Source organism: Delphinus delphis, chromosome 7, assembly GCF_949987515.2.
Source record: "Delphinus delphis chromosome 7, mDelDel1.2, whole genome shotgun sequence".
In the NCBI taxonomy this organism is placed as follows: Eukaryota; Metazoa; Chordata; class Mammalia; order Artiodactyla; family Delphinidae; genus Delphinus; species Delphinus delphis.
In genome coordinates this window covers 112621915-112644880 of record NC_082689.1, presented here as the reverse complement: position 1 = coordinate 112644880, position 22966 = coordinate 112621915, and the positions used below count along the sequence as shown (strand labels likewise).

At 40.0% G+C, this 22966-nt stretch overlaps 1 protein-coding gene across 1 annotated transcript in view; it reads left to right on the top strand.

Moving 5' to 3' along the window:
• The window catches only part of OCA2 (OCA2 melanosomal transmembrane protein), a 234574-nt gene that overhangs the window by 194147 nt on the left and 17461 nt on the right, over nucleotides 1-22966 (top strand). Inside the window, exon 21 of the mRNA XM_060015744.1 lies at nucleotides 16270-16363. Coding sequence (XP_059871727.1) covers nucleotides 16270-16363 — 94 coding nt within the window. The remainder of the gene's footprint in view (nucleotides 1-16269; nucleotides 16364-22966) is intronic.

Sequence of the window (22966 nt, the reverse complement as noted above, 5' to 3'; positions counted from 1 at the left end):
GCCTGACAACATGGGTCCCCTCCTGCTGATCCCTCTTCTCTCCACTGTCCCTTTCTTCCCTAAACACTTTGCCTGTCATGACTATCATTATGATTATCTCTGTGCGTTAAATGTCAGCTCCCTTCTGTTTATTTGACTTCACTGCCTTCACTTGGCAAAGCCCCTGCTGAAGTAGGTGATGTAAGTGAGGCTCACCACCCACCTACTGGCCTCATGTGCACAGGCAGAGGACCAAGCACCCAGGCTGCCATCTGGCTTCACAACCACAGCCCTTCCTCAAGGTCCCTCTGTGCCACATGCCACACACCTGCTCCCTGGGCCTCATGTGCCCATGCCTCTCGACCACTTCTGCATGCTTTTCATCTCTTCAAGCCCCCAGAACCTTCCCTTCTTCCTTGAGTTGATGACCTTGCTTCCCATTTGTGAAGAAATGAAAACAATCATGTGGGGGCTTCCACAAATAATGAGCTCTGTGCCCCAGGGCGTGCTGCCTTCCTCCAGCTGTTTGGGGGAATTCCTGCCCTTCACCTGCTGCCAGATCCCACAGTTCTCCCCTGCAGAATTTTTTTTTCAGTCTCCACTGGATCATTATTATTGGTTTCCAAATATGCTGCCCTTTCTTCTCTCAGTAAGACTCTCATAGGGCCATACATTGCAGCTGGCTCCCTCCCCTTCCTTTGCTCCTGTGACAGCAGACTTTGAAAATGTTGTCTACCCTTGCTGTCCTAGTCTCACTGTAACTTCTCTTCTCTCTTCTCTTGATCCCAGTCAAGCATTTCTCCCACAATCCACAGACACAGTTGCCTCCAAAGTTGCGATGACCTCTCAGTACCCACCCTCATGAGAGATTCCGTGATGCCCCTTGTTCTGTCCTAACCTGGCTTGACAGCAATGACAATGTGTCCTGGAGGCAACCTCTCTCCTCCTTAAAACCCTTTCCCTGTCCGGCTCTACTAGGTTCTCCTTCTATCAATGATGTCATTTCCTCTCAGTCTCATCCATGAACCCCTTCATCTTCCACCCCCCAAACACTGGACTCAGTTCTGGCCACTACACTCTCTAGACTTATTGTGAATTGTCTTCTCTAAACTCATTCTCTAAATGGCAACTACACCCGACAACTCCTGGGCTTCTCTGCAGACATAGAGGCTTAATATCCAGCTGCTTCTCTTACCTCTACTCTACTGGGATATGACAGGTGTCTCAAACTAAACATTGATCATGATTCCATCCTTCCCCAATCTTCCTCATTTTCATAAATAACAATAAAATTCCATTTTCTCAGTTTCTAAGGCCACACATCTTAGAACCTGCCTGATTCTTTGCTTTCTCTTATACCCTACAGCCAGCTGTATTTCAAAGCTTCTAAATCTGGCCAGTTCCCATCAACTCCACCACTGCCCCTAAATCTACCCAGTATTTCCCTCTCGTGTCACCTCCAAGTTGTCATCTTTGTTTCCAGTCTTGCTCCACCCCTGAGCATCTATTCTCCACAGAGGATTCCCACCTCACTCAGCAGAAGTCAAAGTCTTGTAGTGGCCTATGTATCTTACAGATATGGCCACTGTGTCCTCTGTGATCTCACCCCTATCACTCTTCTCCTTGCCCACATTGCTCCAACCACACTGTCTTCCTTAGTTTCCCTTGGACGTGTCTAGCAAGCTTGTGCCTTGGGGCCTTTGCACTTCCACCTCCTTCTTCCAGTGATTCTCTTCACACAGATCATTGTGGGCTTGGTCCTGCTTCCTCACCTTTATTGAGTTTTTGTAAAATGTCACCTTCCCAGTGTAAAATTGAACACCCAGTCCCATTTTTGCTTTATTTTTCCCATAGCACTTTATACCACCCAACATTTTACTTATTCATTATTTGAGCTGTTTAGTTGTTTAATATTTAATTTCAAGTCAATTCATATAGTTTAAAGTGCTAAATCAGTCTGGAATTCTTACTTAAAAAACAGCACCTTTATCCCATCTCTTTGTCTCACAGAAAACCTTTTTCATCATTAGCTGCTTTTTAATTTTATTTCTTGTTTCCTGAGTGATGTTACCTGTGTTTCTGCTCCTTTTGTGGTTTTGTCCTCTTTTGCCTGAGCCCTGGAGTCTCTCCATTTGTCTCATGTTTGAAGAGGCAATGACATCCTGAAGTTCAGTAATTTGGTGCCAAATTTCATAAGGGATATTGGTCTGTAGTTTTATTTTCATACAGTGTCTTTATCTGGCTTGGATATCAGAGTAATGCTGACCTCATAGAATGAGTAAGGAAATATTTCCTCTTCATGTTTTGGAATAGTTTGGTAAGTATTGGTGTTAACTTTTCTTTAAATGTTTGGTAAAATTCACCAGTTTGGAAGAGTTCCTTCCTTTTCAAAAATTTGGAAGAGTTTGAGAAGCATTTGCATTAATTCTTCTTTAAATGTTTGGTAGAATTCACCAGTGAAACCACCTGGTCTTGGGCTTTTCTTTCTTGGGAGATTTTTGATTCCTGATTCATCACATTACTAGTTATGTGTCTGTTCAGATTTTCTATTTCTTCCTGTTTCAGTCTTGGTAGGATGTATGTTTTGAGGTCCATTTTCTCCAGGTTGTCCACTATGCTGTATAATTGTTCATAGTAGTCTCCTGTGATCCTATGTGTTTCTAGGTGTTATAATACCTCCTTTTTCATTTCTATTTATTTGAGCTCTTTCTTTTATTATTCTAGTTAAAGGTTTGTCAATTTTGTTTCTTTTGAAAACACCAGATCTTAGTTTTCATTGATCTTTTTTATTGGTTTTCTAGTCTATTTCATTTATTTATGCTCCAATCATTGTTTTTCTCTTACTTTGCTAACTCTGGGGTTAGTTTGCTTGTCCAGTTCCTTGAAGTGTAAATAGTTAGGTTGTTTATTTGAGATCTTTCTTTTTTCTAAATGTAGGCATTTATTGCTATAAATTTACCTGTCAGAACTATTTTTGCTGTATTCCATAGTTTTTGGTATGCTGTGTTTCCATTTTTGTTTGTCCAAATTTTTTTTAAACATCTTTATTGGAGTATAATTGCTTTACAATGGTGTGTTAGTTTCTGCTTTATAACAAAGTGAATCAGCTATACATATACATATATCACATTATCTCCTCCCTCTTGCATCTTCCCCCATCCTCCCTATTCCACCCCTCTAGGTGGTCACAAAGCAACGAGCTGATCTCCCTGTGCTATGCGGCTGCTTCCCACTAGCTATCTTTCTATATTTGGTAGTGTATATATGTCCATGCCACTCTCAAACACTGTCCCAGGTTAACCTTCCCCCTCCCCGTGTCCTCAAGTCCATTCTCTACATCTGAATCTTTATTCCTGTCCTACTCCTAGCTTCTTCAGAATTTTTTTTTTTAGATTCCATATACATGAGTTAGCATACGGTATTTGTTTTTCTCTTTCTGACTTACTACAGCCTGTATGACAGACTCTCGGTCCACCCACCTCACTACAAATAACTGAATTTCGTTTCTTTTTATGGCTGAGTAATATTCCGTTGTATATATGTGCCACATCTTCCTTATCCATTCATCTGTCAGTGGACACTTAGGTTGCTTCCATGTCCTGGCTATTGTAAATAGAGCTGCAATGAACATTTTGGTACATGACTCTTTTTGAATTGTGGTTATCTCAGGGTATATGCCCAGTAGTGGGATTGCTGTGTTGTATGTTAGTTCTATTTTTAGTTTTTAAGGAACCTCCATACTCTTCTCCATAGTGGCTGTATCAATTTATATTCCCACCACCAGTGTATGAGGCTTGCCTTTTCTCCACACCCTCTCCAGTGTTTATTGTTTGTAGATTTTTTATGCTGGTCATTCTGACTGGTGTGAGGTGATACCTTATTGCAGTTTTGATTTGCATTTCTCTAATGATTAGTGATATTGAACATTCTTTCATGTGTTTGCTGACAATATGTATATCTTCTTTGAAGGAATGTCTATTTAGGTCTTCTGCCCATTTTGGATTGGGTTGTTTGTCTTTTTGATATTGAGCTGCTTGTAAAATTTGGACATTAATCCTTTGTCAGTTGCTTCATTTGGAAATATTTTTTCCCATTCTCAGGGTTGTCTTTTCATCTTGTTTATGGTTTCCTTTGCAGGGCAAAAGCTTTTAAGTTTCATTTGGTCCCATTTGTTTATTTTTGTTTTTATTTCCATTTCTCTAGAAGTCAAAAAGGATCTTGCTGTGATTTATGTAAGAGAGTGTTCTTCCTATGTTTTCCTCTAAGAGTTTTATAGTGTATGCCCTTACATTTAGGTCTATAATCCATTTTGAGTTTATTTTTGTGTACAGTGTTGGGGAGTGTTCTAATTTAATTCTTTTACATGTAGCTGTCCAGTTTTCCCAGCACCACTTATTGAAGAGGCTCTCTTTTCTCCATTGTATATTATTGCCTCCTTTATCAAAGATAAGGTGACCATATGTGTGTGGGTTTATCTCTGGACTTTCTATCAAGTTCCGTTGATCTATATTTCTGTTTCTGTGCCAGTACCATACTGTCTTGATTACTGTAGCTTTGAAGTATAGTTTGAAGTCAGGGAGCCTGATTCTTCAAGCTCCATTTTTCTTTCTCAAGATTGATTTGGATATTCAGGGTCTTTTGCATTTCCATACAAACTGAAATTTTTTGTTCTAGTTCTGTGAAAAATGCCATTGGTAGTTTGATAGGGATTGCACTGAATCTGTAGATTGCTTTGGGTAGTATAGTCATTTTCACAAGGTTGATTCTTCCAATCCAAGAACATGGTATATCTCTCCATCTGTTTGTATCATCTTTAATTTCTATTATCAGTGTCTTATAGTTTTCTGCATACAGGTCTTTTGTCTGCTTAGGTAGGTTTATTCCTAGGTATTTTATTCTTTTTGTTGGGATGGCAAATAGAAGTGTTTCCTTAATTTCTCTTTCAGATTTTTTATCATTGGTGTATAGGAATGCAAGAGATATCTGTGCATTAATTTTGTATCCTGTTACTCTACGAAATTCATTGATTAGCTCTGGTAGTTTTCTGGTAGCATCTTCAGGATTTTCTATGTATAGTATCATGTCCTCTGCAAGCAGTGGCAGTTTTATTTCTTCTTTTCTGATCTGGATTCCATTTATTTCTTTTTCTTCTCTGATTGCTGTGGCTAAAACTTCCAAAACTATGTTGAATAAGAGTGGTGAGAGTGGACAACCTTGTCTTGTTCCTGATCTTAGAGGAAAAGTTTTCAGTTTTTCACCATTGAGAACGATATAGGCTGTGGGTTTGTCATAGGTGGTCTTTATTATGTTGAGGTAAGTTCCCTCTATGCCCTCTTTCTGAAGGGTTTTTATCATAAATCCATGTTGAATTTTGTCAAAAGCTTTCTCTGTATCTATTGAGATGATCATATGGTTTTTCTCCTTCAATTTGTTAGTATGGTGTATCACATTGATTGATTTGCATATATTGAAGAATCCTTGCAATTCTTGTTCATGGTGTTGGATCCTTTTAATGTGCTGTTGGATTCTGTTTGCAAGTATTTTGTTGAGGATTTTTGCATTTATGTTCATCAGTGATATTGGCCTGTAGTTTTCTTTTTTGTGACATCTTTGTCTGGTTTTGGTATCAGCGTGATGGTGGCCTTGTCAAATGAGTTTGGGAGTGTTCCTCCCTCTGCTATATTTTGGAAGAGTTTGAGAAGGATAGTTGTTAGCTCTTCTCTAAATGTTTGTTAGAATTCGCCTATGAAGCCATCTGGTCTGGAGCATTTGTTTCTTGGAAGATTTCTAATCACAATCTCAATTTCAGTGCTTGTGGTTCATTTGTTTATATTTTCTATTTATTCCTGGTTCAGTCTCAGAAGGTGGTGATTTTCTAAGAATTTGTCCATTTCTTCCAGGTTGTCCATTTTTTTTGGTATATAGGTGCTTCTAGTAATCTCATGATTCTTTGTATTTTGGCAGTGTCAGTTGTTATTTCTCCTTTTTCATATCTAATTCTATTGATTTGAGTCATCTCTCCTTTTTTCTTGATGAGTCTGGCTAATGTTTTATCAATTTTGTTTATCTTCTCAAGAACCAGCTTTTAGTTTTATTGATCTGTGCTATTGTTTGCTTCATTTCTTTTTCATTTCTTTCTTTTTTTTTTTGGTATGCGGGCCGCTCTGTATGTGCAGGCTCAGTGGCCATGGCTCATGGGTCCAGCCATTCTACAGCATGTGGGGTCTTCCCGGACCCGGGCATGAACCCATGTCCCCTGCATCAGCAGGCAGACTCTCAACCACTGCGCCACCAGGGAAGCCCCATTTATTTCTAATCTGATCTTTATGATTGCTTTTGTTCGCTAACTTTGGGGGGTTTTTTTGTTCCTCTTTCTCTAATTGCTTTAGGTGTAAAGTTAGCTTTTTTTATCTGAGATGTTTCTTTTTCTTGAGGTATGATTGTATTGCTCTAAACTTCCCTCTTAGAACTGCTTTTGCTGCATCACATAGGTTTTGGGTGTTCGTGTTTTCATTGTCATTTGTTTCTAGGTTGTTTTTTTTTATTTCCTCTTTGATTTCTTCAGTGATCTCTTGCATATTTTGTAGTGTATTGATTAACCTCCAGTTTTTGGTATTTTTTACAGATTTTTTTCCTGTACTTGATATCTAGTCTCACAGCATTGTGGTTGGAAAAGATACTTGATACGATTTCAATTTTCTTAAATTTACCAAGGCTTGATTTGTGACCCAAGATATGATCTATCCTGGAGATTGTTCCATGAGCACTTGAGAAGAAAGTGTAATCTGCTATTTTTGGATGGAATGTCCTATAAATATCACTTAAGTCTATCTTGATTATTGTATCATTTAAAGCTTGTGTTTCCTTCTCTATTTGCATTTTGGATGATCTGTCCATTGGTGAAATTGGTGTTAAAATCCCCTACTATGATTGTGTTACTGTCGATTTCCCCTTTTATGGCTGTTAGTATTTGACTTATGTATTGAGGTGCTCCTATGTTGGGTGCGTAAGTGTTTACAATATTTCTATCTTCTTCTTGGATTGATCCTTCGATCATTATGTAGTATCCTTCTTTGTCTCTTGTAATACTCTTTATTTTAAAGTCTATTTTTTCTGATATGAAAATTGCTACTCCAGCTTTCTTTTGATTTCTGTTTGTATGGAATATCTTTTTCCACCCCTTCACTTTCAGTCTGTATGTTTCCCTAAGTCTGAAGTGGGTCTCTGGTAGACAGCATTTATACAGGTCTTGTTTTTTAATACATTCAGCCAGCCTATGTCTTTTTGTTGGAGCACTTAATCCAGTTACATTTAAAGTAATTATCAATATGTATGTTCCTATTACTGTTTTCTTAATTGTTTTGGGTTTGTTATTATCGGTCTTTTCCTTCTTTTGTGTTTCCTGCCTAGAGAAGTTCCTTTAGCATTTGTTGTAAAGCTGGTTTGGTGGTTCTGAATTCTCTTAGCTTTTGCTTGTCTGTAAAGATTTTAATTTCTCTGTCGAATCTGAATGAGATCTTTCTGGGTAGAGTAATCTTGGTTGTAGGTTTTTCCCTTTCATCACTTTAGATATGTACTTCCACTCCCCTGTGGCTTGCAGAGTTCCTGCTGAAAGATCAGTTGTTAACCTTATGGGGATTCCCTTGTATGCTAATTGTTACTTTTCCCTTGCTGCTTTTAATATTTTTTCTTTGTATATAATTTTTGATAGTTTGATTAATATGTGTCTTGGCGTATTTCTCCTTGGATTTATCTTGTATGGCACTCTCTGCACTTCCTGGGCTTGATTAACCATTTCCTTACCCATATTAGGGAAGTTTTCAATTATAATCTCTTTGAATATTTTCTCAATCCCTTTCTTTTTCTCTTCTTCTTCTGGGACCCCTATAATTCGAATGTTTGTGCATTTAGTGTTGTCTCAGAAGTCTCCAAGACTGTTCTCAATTCTTTTCAGTCTTTGTTCTTTATTCTACTTTGTGGTACTTATTTCCACTATTTTATCTTCCAGGTCACTTATTTTTTCTTCTGCCTCAGTTATTCTGCTATTGATTCCTTCTAGAGAATTTTAAATTTATTTATTGTGTTGTTCATTGTTGTTTGTTTGCTCTTTAATTCTTCTAAGTCCTTGTTAAAAGTTTCTTGTATTTTCTGCATTCTATTTCCAAGATTTTGGATCATCTTTACTATCGTTACTCTGAATTCTTTTTCTGGTAGACTGCCTATTTCCTCTTCATTTTTTTGGTCTGGTGGGTTTATAGCTTGCTCCTTCACCTGCTGTGTATTTCTCTGTCTTCTCATTTTGCTTAACTTACTGTGTTTGTGGTCTCCTTTTCACAGGCTGCAGGTTTGTAGTTCCATTGTTTTTGGTGTCTTCCCCCAGTAGGTAAGGTTTGTTCACTGGGTTGTGTAGGCTTCCTGGTAGAGGTGACTGGTGCCTGTGCTCTGGTGGATGAGGCTTGATATTGTCTTTCTGGTGGGCAGGACTGAGTCTGATGGTGTGTTTTGGAGTTCTGTGACCTTATTATGATTTTAGTCAGCCTCTCTGCTAATGGGTGGGGTTGTGTTCCTGTCTTGGTAGCTGTTTGCCATAGAGTGTCCAGCACTGTAGCTTGCTGATCGTTGTGTGGAGCTGGGTCTTAGAGCTGATATGGAGATCTCTGGGAGATCTTTCACCGTTTGATATTACATGGAGCCAGGAGGTCTCTGGTTGACCTCGGCTTTCCCACTTCTGAACTCGGCTATCCCTGAACTCACCTCTCCCTCCTCTGAGACTCTGGTCTGGCACCCAGCCAGAGCATGAAAACCCTGTCAGCCACACAGCTCAGATGTAAAGGGAGAAAAACAGAAAGAAAGAAAGAAAAAAATTAAAAAATACAACATAAAGTTATTAAAATAAAAAATTATTAAAAATAAAGAATTTAGAAGTAATTAAAAATGAAAGAAAGACAAAGAGCAACCAAATGAAAAAAACAAATCCACCAATGATAAGAAGCACTAAAAACTATACTAAAAAAAAATAACTGGACTGACAGAACTCTAGGACAAATGGTAAAAGCAAAGCTATACAGACAAAATCACAGAAAGAAGCATACACATACACACTCACAAAAAGAGAAAAAAAAAATATATATATATATATAAAAGGAAGATAAACAAATCATTAAACAAGTTTACCAATGATAATAAACTCTAATCACTAAACTAAGATAAACATAAAACCAAAAACAAATTAGATGCAGAAAGCAAACTCCAGGTCTACAGTTGCTCCCAAAGTCCACCACCTCAATTTTGGGATGATTCGTCATCTATTCATGTATTCCAGAGATGCAGCATATATCAAGTTGATTGTGGAGATTTAATCTGCTGCTCCTGAGGCTTCTGGGAGAAATTTCCCTTTCTCTTCTTTGTTCGCAGAGCTCCTGGGGTTCAGCTTTGGATTTTGCTCCACCTCTGTGTGTACATTGTCTGAGGGCGTCTGTTCCCTGCCCAGACATGGTGGAGTTAAAGTAGCAGCTGGTTATGGGGTTCTGGCTCACTGAGGCTGGGGGGAGGTAGGGGTACGGAATGCAGTGTGAGCCTGTGGTGACAGAGGCTGGTGTGACATTGCAACAGCCTGAGGTGTGCCGTGTGTTCTCCCAGGGAAGTTGTCCATGGATCACGGGACCCTGGCAGTGGCAGGCTGCACAGCCTCCTGGGAGGGGAAGTGTGGTTAGTGACCTGTGCTTGAACACAGGATTCTTGGTGGCTGCAGCAGCAGCCTTAGTGTTTCATGCCCATCTGTGGTGTCCATGCTGATACCCCCATCTCTCACCCATCTCTGGAGCTCGTTTAGGCAGTGTTCTGAATCCGCTCTCCTCACACACCCTGAAAAAATGGTCCTTTGCCTCTTAGGCAGTTCCAGACTTTTTCCCAGACTCCCTCCTGGACAGCTGTGGTGCACTAGCCCCATTTAGGCTGTGTTCACGCAGCCAACCCCAGTCCTCTCCCTGGGATCTGACCTCTGAATCCCGAGCCTTATCTCCCAGCGCCCATTCACCGCAGTGGGTGAGCAGACAAATGTCTCAGGCTGGTGATTGCTGTTCAGCACAAATCCTCTTTGTGGGGACCTCTTCACTTTGCCCTCTGCACCTTTATTGCTGTGCTCTCCTATATGGCTCTGAAGCTTCCCCCCTACCACCCCCGTCTCCATCAGTGAAGGGGCTTTCTAGTGTGTGGAAACTTTTCCTCCTTCACAGCTCCCTCCCAGAGGCGCAGGTCCTGTCCCTATTCTTTTGTCTCTGTTTTTTCTTTTTTCTTTTGCCTTACCCAGGTACATTGGGGAGTTCCTTGCCTTTTGGGTTGTCTGAGGTCTTCTGCCAGCATTCAGTAGATGTTCTGTAGGAGTTGTTCCACATGTAGGTGTATTTATGATGTATTTGTGGGGAGGAAGATGATCTCCATGTCTTACTCCTCCACCATCTTGAAGGTCTGTCTAGATATTTTTTTGATTTCCCTTTTGATTTCTTCTTTGACCCACTGATTCTTCAGGAGCATGTGGTTTCATTTCCATACATTTGTGAGTTGTCCAGCTTTCTTCTTGTTATTGATGTCTAGTTTCACACCATTGTAATTGTAAAAGATCATTGATATGATTTCTTTCTTCTTAAATTTCTTAAGACTCATTTTGTGACTTAACGTATGATCTATCCTGGAGAATGCTCAGTATGTGCTTGTGAAGAATGTGCATTTTGCTGCTATTGGATGGAATGTTCTGTATATGACTGTTAGGACTGTTTATTTTAAAGTGTAGTTTAAACCCAATATTTCTTCATTGATTTTCTGTCTGGATGATATTTCTTTACATAGGGCATTGAAATCCACTGATCTGTTAATAGTTGCTTAATATAGTTAGGTGCTCTGATGTATGATGCACATATATTCACAATTGTAAAAGCTATCAATGAATTGACTCCTTTATTATTATATAGTGACTTTTTTGGTCTCAACAGTTTTTGACTTAAAGTCTATTTTTTCTGACATAAAAAATCTACTTCTGCTCTCTTTTGGTTTTCATTTGCATGGAATATCTTTTTCCATCACTCCACTTTGAGCTTATGTGTGTCCTGTGGCAGCATATAGTTGGGGCTTGTTTTTTCTCATTTTTTTGTTTTTCTTTTTTTAAATCCATTCAGCCACTCTGTGCCTTTTGATTACAGAATTTAATCCATTTACATTAAAGTAATTGTTGATAGGTAAGGACTTACTATTGCTGTCTTGTTAATTGTTGTTTTCTGGCTATTTTGTAGTTCCTTTGTATCTTTCTTGTTGTCTTCCTTTGTAAATTGATAATCTTCTGTAGTGGTATGTTTTCATTCTCTTCTCTTTATCTTGTGTGTATATGCTATAGGTTTTTGTAGTGTGGTTAACCTGAAGCCTTAATAAAATATCTTATAACAGTCTATTTTAACTAATGACTCAACTTTAATTGCATACAGAAAATCTAATATTTTACTTCACACTACATTTAATGTTTTTGGTGTCACGATGTACATCTTTTAATCTTGTGTTTTCACTAACAAGTTACTGTAACTATAGATATTTTAATACTTTCATCTTTTAACCTTTATACTAGGATTAAGTGATTCACACATCACCATTACAGTGTTAGAGTATTCTGAATTTGACTGTATACTTACCAGTAAATATTATACTTTCCTTTTTTCATGTTATTAATTAGCATGTTTTCATTTCAACTTGAAGAATTTTCTTCAGTATTTCTTGCAAGGCTGGTGTAGTGGTAATGAACTCCCTCAGCTTCTGTTTGTTTGGGAAAGTCTTTATCTTTCCTTCATTTCTGAAGGACAGCTTTGCTAGGTAAAGTGTTTTTGGTTGACAGGTTTTTTTCTTCCAGCACTTTGAATATATCATCCCATTCTCTTGTGAATTGTTAAGGTTTCTACTGAGAAATCCACTGATAGCATTGTGGGGGATTCCTTTATATGAGAGAAATTTACTTTCTCTTGCTGCTTTTAAAATTCTCTTTTTGTCTTTGATTTTAGACAATTTTATTATAATGTACCTTAGAGAAGAATATTTTAGATTGAAATTTTGGGGTGATTTATTAGCTTCATGAACTTGGATTATCAAAATCTTCCCCCAGATTTGGGAGCTCTTAGCCATTATTTCTTTTAAGTAAGTTTTCTGCCCCCTTTCCTCTCTTCTCCTTCTGGGACTACAATGATACATAGGTTTTCTTCTGTAGGCTTTCTTCATTTCTCTTCATTCTCTTTTCTTTTTGCTCCTCTGATTGGATAATTTCAAATGACTTGTCTTTGAGCTCACTGATTCTTCTGCTTAATCCAGTCTGCTGTTGAAGCTCTCTATTGAATTTTTCAGTTCTCTCTTTGTATTCTTCAGCTCCAAAATTTCTGTTTGGTTCTTTTTAATGTTTTCTGTCTCTTTGTTGAACTTCTCATTTTGTTCTTGTTTTGTTTTCCTATTTTTTCTAAATTGTTTACTTGAGTTCTCTTGTAGCTCTCTGAGCATCTTTAGAACAATTATTTTGAATTCTGTGCCTGACAATTCCTGAATCTCCATTTGGGGTCAATCATTGGAAGTTTACACTCTTTCTTTGGTTGAGTCATGTTTCCCTGATTCTTCTTGTTCCCTGTAGCCTGGCACAAGTATCTGCACATGTGGAGAAGCAGCCATCTCTTCCAGACTATATGGAAAATATCTTCACCTGCAGTTGGGGGCATGCTTGAGAGTACCATGACCTGAGCACAGGGCACCAATTGTGAGGGCATGTGGAAGCTCTAGTTCCAGGATGCATGGTGATTTGTTGGCTCAGCATGATGGAGTCCACATCACTGATACTGTGTGGTCTTTGGTGAGTGGTGTGGATGGTCCACAGAGACTGCAAGGACTGTTGTGGTCCTCAGTGGTGCCTCCAGTTCCTGCAGCTAGGGACCAGTGTTGATAAAAGTGGTTATCAGAGCTGGTGGTGTACATACACTTGGCTGTAGGGGCCAGCAGCAGGTGCCTGTGTGGTGGCAAGGGCCAATTACAAACATGCATATACTGATGGGGTTCTGGTGAAGCAGCAAGGACTGAGGCCACCTGTAGTTGCACTGGAAGCTGCAGGGGCCCTGCTCTTGGTGCATACTTCCATAACTGCTTGTTCTTGCCATGGGTACATGACAGTGGAGACTAGTTTTGGGAGTCAGACTGGGGTCATGCAGGTGTACAGTTGGAGGGGTTAGCTACAGGTGAGCAGAGTAGTATAAACCAGTGACAAGACATAGAGCTGAACCGGGGCCCACAAGCAACTGAGGGCCTTGGCTATTGTGGTACAGTCCTGTGGCTGCAAGATCTTGCCACAGGAATGGCAAGTCGACGTCAGTGACTGGTGTCAGTCCAGTGGTGCATAAGAGCACAGCTGGAGGAGCTACCATGGGGTGGTCACCTGCAGGATTCTAGGCTGGTATCTTTCATTTTCACAGCTGCTGGTGTGGGCTGGCTACTGGTCCTGGTCCCAGGCTATGGTGGGGCCTTGCATGAGGGATTGGGAAGGGACTCAGATGGCTTGTGTCAGTGAACACAAATACTTGTGGGGCATAAACCAGTAAAATATTCAAGAGGTATGCAGCAGCTGTGCTGGTCATTGGTTTCTTCAGTGGTGAAAGCTACCAGAATCATCTATAGAGCGGGTTGCTGGAAACCATAGTAACTCCTAGTGTGAGGCTGACACTGATAGCCCCTGCTTTTCTTCCTTGTTCTTAACTGCTTCTATACAACTCAGGTTTGACAGTTTCTGGCTGGGGTGAAACAAAAGTGGGTCCTTTGTGCAGTTCCCTGAAAGGCTGGGGAAGTAGATTTGCTCATCCTGCTTTCTGTTTCCCAGTGAGGGGAATTATTTCTAAATAGGAAGTTCCCACTTGGTGCTGAGCAGTGTTGGCTTGGGGAATGGGATGATGCAGGCAAAATGAAGCTTTCTGGGACCTGGTATGAAGCCAGTGAGACAACAACCCATTCTTGTAGGGTGAGGAGTGGGGACCTGACCAATGCTGTTTTCCTTCGCTTTTGTGTGGTTATTCTCAAGTTTTTTGTTCCACTATGTTGCTGACGTTTTTCAGAGGACTCTAGACCTCTCCCAGGGCTTTTTTTGGTGGATATCTTTCTGTAGCCATCAGCCTATAACAGAATCTGGTACTTGTAACTATATGGTTTGGAACATGTGCACAGGAACAGTTGTCTTGATTTTTAGTAGCACTAGGGTCAAGGACCCCTTCCAACTTTTACACCTCAGTACCCCTGACAAGGACTCAGTATCCTGTGCTTAGTTGTTCCAAGTCTGTTTCTTTGAGCCAATTAGCACAAGAAGTCCTTTAGGGTGGAGGTTGGTCTTTTATGACAGCATGCTGCTTGGTGTGTATGGTGTCTGGTGGCCACAGTGTGTGTGTGTTTGCTCTGCTCATTGATGACTAGGTGCTGGGAGAAGCCCTGCTTTGCTTGTTTCTCCAAAGAACCAAGACTTCAAGTCTGAAATTTCCTCTGTGACAATAATTGGGTTCATCATGAGACAACAGAAGCAAGGATTGAAATTTGCCATGGGGACTGCTCAGGGGACCCTTCTGACAGGAATTTCTGTTTCTTTGTGAAGTAGACTTCCCAGGATGTTACTCATTTCTCTTCCAGTAAATATTTGGGGCTACTGAGAATGAAAAAGTGAATTGAAATTCTCCTTGGACCCAGCTAATAGGAAGGGCTCTTTCTCAGACCCCACAAGGCAACTCTGGAGAGCTTTTGGCAGGACTAGAAGAGGAGTGTGTACCGTAGGTGCATAGGTCTGTGGGTTGGCCACAGCCCATCGGTCAGGGCTCTGCTGGCACTTATGGGGCTCTTCCACATGTCCTCCCTCTGGGGACACCAAGAGGTGGCAATACTTCCTGGGATTTGCTCTTCTCATAGCCGAACCTGAAGCTTCAGAGAGGCTTACAGTAACATGGGGTGCTTCTGTCTAGTCCACCCACTGGTCAAACAAGCCACTGGCCAAGGCCAGAGTCAGTGGGGTAGGGAAGTAGATCTGTCTGTTTCACTGGAGACCACTGCAGAAGGCATGCAAGTGAAGTCCTATTGCAGAGATAAAAGGATGGGGAGTGATCCAATCTTCCCAAATAAGCAATGAGGTGTTGCTTTTATGACATCAGGAAACCTGGTGTCCAGTAGAGTGTAGCTCTGTTGTCCCCTAATTCTCTATAGCAAATGAAATCACATGTCATTTACATATCTCCACATTGTTTTTATCTTTCTGTCTGTGATTTTGGGTAGTCCTTTCCAGATGGGTTACTGTTGGAGCCCTCCTCTTCCTGCTCTTTACAGAGGTTCACACAAGGCAACTGCTCCAAGACAGCAGGTCCAGGGGTCCCTCCTTAACCTCTAATGGGCTGCTCTGAGGTACCTAACAGTGGTAACATGGACTAACATCTCCTGAGCATGGTAGAAGCAGGTCCAATGAGTACATCTCCTTCTGTCCTTCATTAGCAACATGAGCCACAAGGGGGCATGTTTTGGGAACACAAATTTCACACAGAACGGTCACAACTGTTACGTGTTTCACTAATTACTATAATGTGAAATTTATCCCTATTAGAAAGATGCAGTTGATGTTGCCATGATTTACTAGAGAATACTACTTCCTAGTCATTGAATCTGATGCTTGTTACATCATGAACATCAGCAGGTGTGGGGTGACTGCACAGAGGCAGTGGTGAGAAATGGGTTTAGCACCGGTTTACCTGTATGCAGTTTGGAATCAGAGAACTGATTCTGGCTTAGCCACTTACAAGATCTGTGTCTCTCCATGTCTCGATGTACTTATCTATCAATTGAAGGTATAGCATACACACCTGGAGGAAGTTTGAGGCTTAAATAAGATGATGTACGCATGGAGTTAGTGTAGGACTTGATCCACTGCAGGGCTAATAAATGCTGGTTAGATGGTTGTGGTCCCAAACACTGTGTTAGATTCTATGCGACTTCACCCCATTTAGGAATCCACAGCAGCAGCTGGAGAAGGAGCTGAGGAGAAGGGGGACCAGTCGGTCATGTGGCTGGAAACAAAGACTTACTGATGGTCTCAAACTCAATGTTTTGTGGATTCCAAAGGTTGCTTTTATTTCCTTTTGAACATCCTGTGCTCCATACAGTTTGACTGCTAAAAAAGTGCTTTGGATTTTGCAAGTTGGTCATAGAATGGGAAACTCCTCTGGCCTTCCATGGACCTGATATCAGTGTCCTTTTCCTCCACAGATTCCTGTGCTCCTGAACCTGAGCAGAGACCCTGAGGTCAGCCTGCCTGTGCCACCACTCATGTATGCCCTGGCCTTCGGCGCCTGCCTGGGAGGTAAGGGGGTATTAATGCATTTGAGGGAGGGCCCCCTGACACTGTGGTGAGCCTGAAGTGATAATTAATGCATGCCAAAGTGAAAGTAAATTAAGAATAGTCCAGATGATTTCCTGAGTGGAAACCCATCTTCACCTTTGACTGGAGCAGTTCTAGGCATACTCAGTTCCTCTGCAAGGCCTGTCACTTCTCACTTTATACAGAACTGCCCCTGACATTCTAAGTGTGTGGCCTGAGGATGATCATTATGACATCTCAAAGTTAACCTGCTCCCACACTGAATGCAGATGGGGCTTAGGTTTAGAAACAGATATTGAATCAGAAACCATCCTCAGTGGCAGCTTCTTATTCCCTTTTTAAGGAGTGTGTGTTGGGGGGTGAAGTGATGAATGAGTAAGCTAAGAAGTAGAGACTCTAACCTAAGAGTAAGAAGAAAGATTTTTAAAAATTCTTTTTGGCTGGAGGAGTATGTTGTCCTGTGGAGTCATTGAAAAGCCAATTAGAAAAATGTTGGGAGAGACTAACCTCTGGTGAGTAAACACAAAGGCTTTGGACGTGATTGTATTCGGAAGGAGGCCTAATCACCTTTGGGAATACAAGAGGATTGTGAGAATCTTAGATAAACACACTAGATACCTTTTAAGTTTTTATTTTTACATTCAGATATTCTTAGATAGTCTATCTTTCTCTGTTCTTTGATTTGTCTCAACTATTAGATCAACAGCCTTCTTTTTAGTTTATCTTCTTGTTTGTAAAGGGAGATTAATGTCATTCAGTGAAGTTTCTGTGATTTCTGGAGAGCTAATTCACCTAATCCAGCAACTGAGGCCTCACGTTCTGAGTGCAGGGTTGTTAAAATGGCCCCCATCTGAGATCAGCCCCAGGGAAAGCAATAACTGCGTTCAAGCTACATTTAATATCAGTGGTAGAGACAGAATCCAAAGACACCTGGAAATGTGTCCTCTGTGTGGAATTTTGTTCATTAGACCTTATTGAGTATCTTCTATACCCTGGCATTGTCCTTCAGAGTGGGGAGACAGTCACCTAAGCTAAGATTATAACATAAACGTATCCTCTCATTGCCACGTGCATAGAGTGCTCAGGGGGTACCAGGGAGATTGGGGGAAAGTCAGGAATGACTCTCCAGAGGGGAAGTTTTGAGCTGGGTCTCAAAGGATGAGAAGCCTCCTGGGCTAGTTCAGATTCTCCCAGAACACGTAGAATGAATATGGAGGAGATTTGTTCTATAAATTGGGTGTGACTCACTAAATAGTTTGAAACAAAAAGTCTTTCCTGGTCTGCTCTCAGTACCTTTTGGTTGCTCTTTTTACTAAGAGCTAAGAACAATTCAAATAAGTCTTAAGAAAAATCTGCCTTAGCCTGGGTGTCCTAGAAGGCAGAGGTTGAGGCAAGTTTGCATGCTGAAGATTTATTGGGACATGTACTCCTAAGGCAGGAAGACTGAGGGAGGAAGTGAGGTAAGGCAGTGAAGGAGAGAAAGCAAATACATGGTACATTACAAAGCTAGTAACAGCTTCAAAAGAAATCAAAGCCAATTTTTAGTTAGGTGAGGATGGGACATTTTCTAGATGGTTCCTGAAGAACAGAAAAGCTAAGTGAAATCTCTTAGTGCCTTTGTAGAGTGTGCAGTGAAGTGGGTTATGCTGCAGAACCAATGAGAGAAAAGCTTCAGAGACATGCTGGGCCTTTGCAGACTACGCTGAAGTGGGGACAGGGCAGAGAGCCACCTTTTGAAGGGTGGACAGCCAGGACAGAACTTCAGAGAGAATCTTCAGCAATCAGCAGGTTATAAACCTGTTAGAAAATTGATAACTCAGCTATATAACGAGAAACCCATAATCTTCCTTTGCTCATATCTCTGTTTCAGAGAACTCCTCATCCCACCCTCAAAACATTTGCAGCTGGTGGGAAATTGAATTCAACTTAAGGTGAAACAAAGCCAGGTCCAGCTCAGCAACAGATTAGATTGGCTCCATGCCCTGCACTGACAGCCAGGCACAAATGGGGATGCACTCTTCAGTGTGTGTGTGTATGTGCAAATATTATACTTTTGTCTCAGTAGTTCTTTACATAAATTGTTCAGCATACCACTACCTTGGTAAAGAACACCTACAAAAACCCTGCAGATAACCTCATACTTACTGTTGAAATACTGAATGTTTGTCCCTTAAGATTGGGAACAAGGCAAGGATGTCTGCTCTCACCTCTCTTATTCAGCATAGTGCTGGAAAATCTACCTAGTGCAATAAGGCAAGAAAAGGAAATAAAAGGTATACAGATTAGAAAGGAAGAAATAAAATGGTTCCTACTATAGATGACATGATTATCTTGGTGGATATCAAGGAATCTATTTTTTAAAAAATCAGAAAACCATATAACTAATATGTGAGCTCAGCAAGGTCACTGGATACAAGATAGACATACAAAAATCAATTTTAGCAATGAACACATGGATACCACAATTAAATATACAATACTATTTAGAATCACTCAAAAAATTAAATACTGAAGCTGAAATTACAATACGCTTATAAAAGGAATTAATGAAGATCCAAATAATTGGGAAGACACACAGTGTTCATGGATTGGAAGGCTCCACATAGTAAAGATGTATACTGTCCCCAAATTAATATTTAGGTTTAATGCAATTCCTACCAAAATCTTAGTAAGATTTTTTGTTTATATCTATGTCTATAGAATTTATAAATATACATATGGAATGGAGGACATATAAATTGTAAATAAGCACATGAAAAGATGTTCAGCATTATTAACCATTAAGAAAATGCAAATTAAAACCATGATAAGGGAATTCCTTGGCAGTCCAATGGTTAAGACTTTGCCTTCCAATGGCAGGGGGGTGCAGGTTTGATTCCTGGTCAGGAACCTAATATTCCACATGCCTGGCAGCCAAACAACCAAAACATAAAAGAGAAGCAATATCGCAACAAATTCAATAAAGACTTTATAAATGGTCCACATCAAAAAAAAAAATCTTAAAACCATGATAAGATATCATCACACACATATAAGAATGGCTAAAATAAAAAATAGCAAAAACACCAAATGCTGACCAGAATGTGGAAAAAATGGATCACTCAGACATTGTTGTTGGAAATGTAAAATGGCCATCACTCTGGAAAACAGTTTGACAATGTCTTAAAAAACTAAACCTGCAACTGCCATAAAACACAGCAATTACACTACTAGGAATTTATTCTAGAAAAATAAAAACTTATGTTCATGCCCAAACCTGTACACAAATGTTTATGGAAGCTTTATGTATAATAGCCAAAAAGTAGAAACAAATATGATGTCCTTCAACAATAAATGTTTAAACAAACTGTGATACAATACATCCATACCAGGGAAAGCTACTCAGCAATAAAAAATAAATAAGTGACAACCTGGATGAATTTCCAGAGAATTATGTGGAGTGAAGAAAAGCCAATCTGGAGGAGACTCCTTCAAGATGGCAGAGGAGTGGGACATGGAGATCACCTTCCTCTCCACAAGTACATCAAAACTACATCTACATGTGGAACAACTCCTACAGAACACCTACTGCACGCTGGCAGAAGACCTCAGACTTCCCAAAAAACACCCTCAGGTGACCTACAGGCCGAGGTGGGGCCAAATCCAATGCTGAACCCCAGGAGCTCTGCAAACAAAAGAAGAGAAAGGGGCATTTCTCCCAGTAGCCTCAGGAGCAGCGGATTAACTCTTCACAGTCAACTTGATGTACCCTGCATCTGTGGAATACCTGAATAGACAATGAATCATCCCAAAATTGAGGTGGTGGACTTTGGGAGCAACTGTAGACTTGGGGTTTACTTTCTGCATCTAATTTGTTCCTGGTTTTATGTTTATCTTAGTTTAGTATATAGAGCTTATTATCATTGGTAGATTTGTTTATTGATTTGGTTGCTCCCTTCCTTTATATAAATATATATATCTTTTTTCCTTTTTCTCTTTTTGTGAGTGTGTATGTGTATGCTTCTTTCTGTGATTTTGTCTATATAGCTTTGCTTTTGCCATTTGTCCTAGGATTCTGACTGTCCTTTTTTGTTTTTGTTTTCTTAGTATAGTTTTTAGTGCTTGTTATCATTGATGGATTTGTTTTTTGGTTTGGTTGCTTTCTTATTTCCTTCTCTCTTTCTTTAAATTACTTTTGATAATTATTTACTTTTTGATAATTTTTTTATTTTAATAACATTCTTTTCCTCCCTTCCCTCCTTCCTTCCTTCCTTCCTTTCTTTTTTCTTTCTTCCTTTCTCTCTTTCTTTCTTTTTCTTTCTTTCTTTCCTTTTTTCTTTCTTTTTTTCCCTTTTCTTCTGAGCTGAGTGGCTGACAGAGTCTTGGTGCTCCGGCTGGGTGTCAGACCTGAGACTCAGAAGAGGGAGAGCTGAGTACAGGACATTGGCCCACCAGAGACCTCCCAGCCCCATGTTATATCAAATGGTGAAAACTCTCCCAGAGATCTCTATCTCAACGCTAAGACCCAGCTCCACTCAATGACAAGCAAGCTACAGTGCTGGACACCCTATGGCAAACAACTAGAAAGACAGGAACATAAGCCCACCCATTAGCAGAGAGGTTGCCTAAAATCATAATAAGTTCAGAGACACCCCAAAACACACGACTGGACGTGGTCCTTCCCACCAGAAAGAGAAGATCCAGCCTCATCCACCAGAACACAGGCACCAGTCCCCACCATCAGGAAGTCTACAGAACACACTGAACCCACCTTACTCACTGAGAGCAGACACCAAAAACAACAGGAACTACAAACAGGAAGCCTGTGAAAAGGAGACCCCAAATACAATAAGTTAAGCAAAATGAGAAGACAGAGAAATACACAGCAGATGAAGGAGCAAGGCAAAAACCTTACCAGACCAAAAAAATGAAGAGGAAATAGGCAGCCTACCTGAAAAAGAATTCAGAATAATGAGATTAAAGATTATCCCAAATCTTGGAAATAGAATGGAGAAAATACAATAAACTTTTAACAAGGACCTAGAAGAACTAAAGAGCAAACAAACAATGATGAACAACATAATAAATGAAATTTAAAATTCTCTAGAAGGAATTAATAGCAGAATAACTGAGGGAGAAGAATGGATAAGTGACCTGGAAGATAAAATAGTGGAAATAACTACTGCAGAGCAGAATATAGAAAAAACAATGAAAAGAACTGAAGACAGTCTCAGAGACCTCTGGGACAACATTAAATGCACCAACATTCAAACTATAGGGGTCCCAGAAGAAGAAGAGAAAGAAAAAGGGACTGAGAAAATATTTGAAGAGATTATAGCTGAAAACTTCCCTAATATGGGTAAGGAAATAGTCAGTCTAGTCCAGGAAGTGCACAGAGTCCCATACAGGATAAATCCAAGGAGACACATGACTAGACATATACTAATCAAACTATCAAAAATTAAATAAAAGAAAAAATATTAAAAGCACCAAGGGAAAAGCAACAATTAACAAACAAGAGAAAGCCCATAAGGTTAAAAGCTGATCTTTCAGTAGAAACTCTGCAAGCCAGAAGGGACTGGCAGGACATATTTAAAGTGATGACAGGGAGAAACCTGCAACCAATATTACTCTATCCAGCAAGGATCTCATCCCGATTTGATGGAGAAATTAAAACCTTTACAGAAAAGAAAAAGCTAAGAGAATTCAGCACCACCAAACCAGCTTTACAACAAATGCTAAAGGAACTTCTCTAGGCAGGAAACACAAGAGAAGGAAAAGACCTACAATAACAAACCCCAAACAATTAAGAAAATGGTAATAGGAACATACATATTGATAACTACCTTAGAGGTAAATAGAAAAAATGCTCCAACCAAAAGATGTAGACTGGATGAATGGATACAAAGACAAGACCCATATATATGCTGTCTACCAGAGACATACTTCAGACTTAGGGACACATACAGACTAAAAGTGAGGGGATGGAAAGAGATATTCCATGCAAATGGAAATCAAAAGAAAGCTGGAGGGCTTCCCTGGTGGCGCAGTGGTTGAGAGTCCACCTGCTAATGCAGGGGACACGGGTTCATGTCCCAGTCTGGGAAAATCCCACATGCTGTGGAGCGGCTCGGCCCGTGAGCCATGACTGCTGAGCCTGCGTGTCTGGAGCCTGTGCTCCACAACGGGAGAGGCCACAACAGTGAGAGGCCCACATACTGAAAAAAAAGAAAGCTGGAGTAGCAATTCTCATATCAGACAAAATACACTTTAAAATAAAGACTATTATAAGAGACTTAGAAGGACATTACATAATGATCAAAAGATCAGTCCAAGAAAAATATACAATTGTAAATATTTATGCACCCAATATAAGAGCACCTCAATACATAAGGCAAATGCTAACAGCCAAAAAAGGGGAAATCGACAGTAACATAATCATAGTAGGGTACTTTAACACCCCACTTTCACCAATGGACAGATCATCCAAAATGAAAATAAATAAGGAAAAACAAACTTAAAATGCTATATTAAACAAGACAGACTTAATTGATATTTATAGGACATTCCATCCAAATACAACAGAATACACTTTCTTCTCAAGTG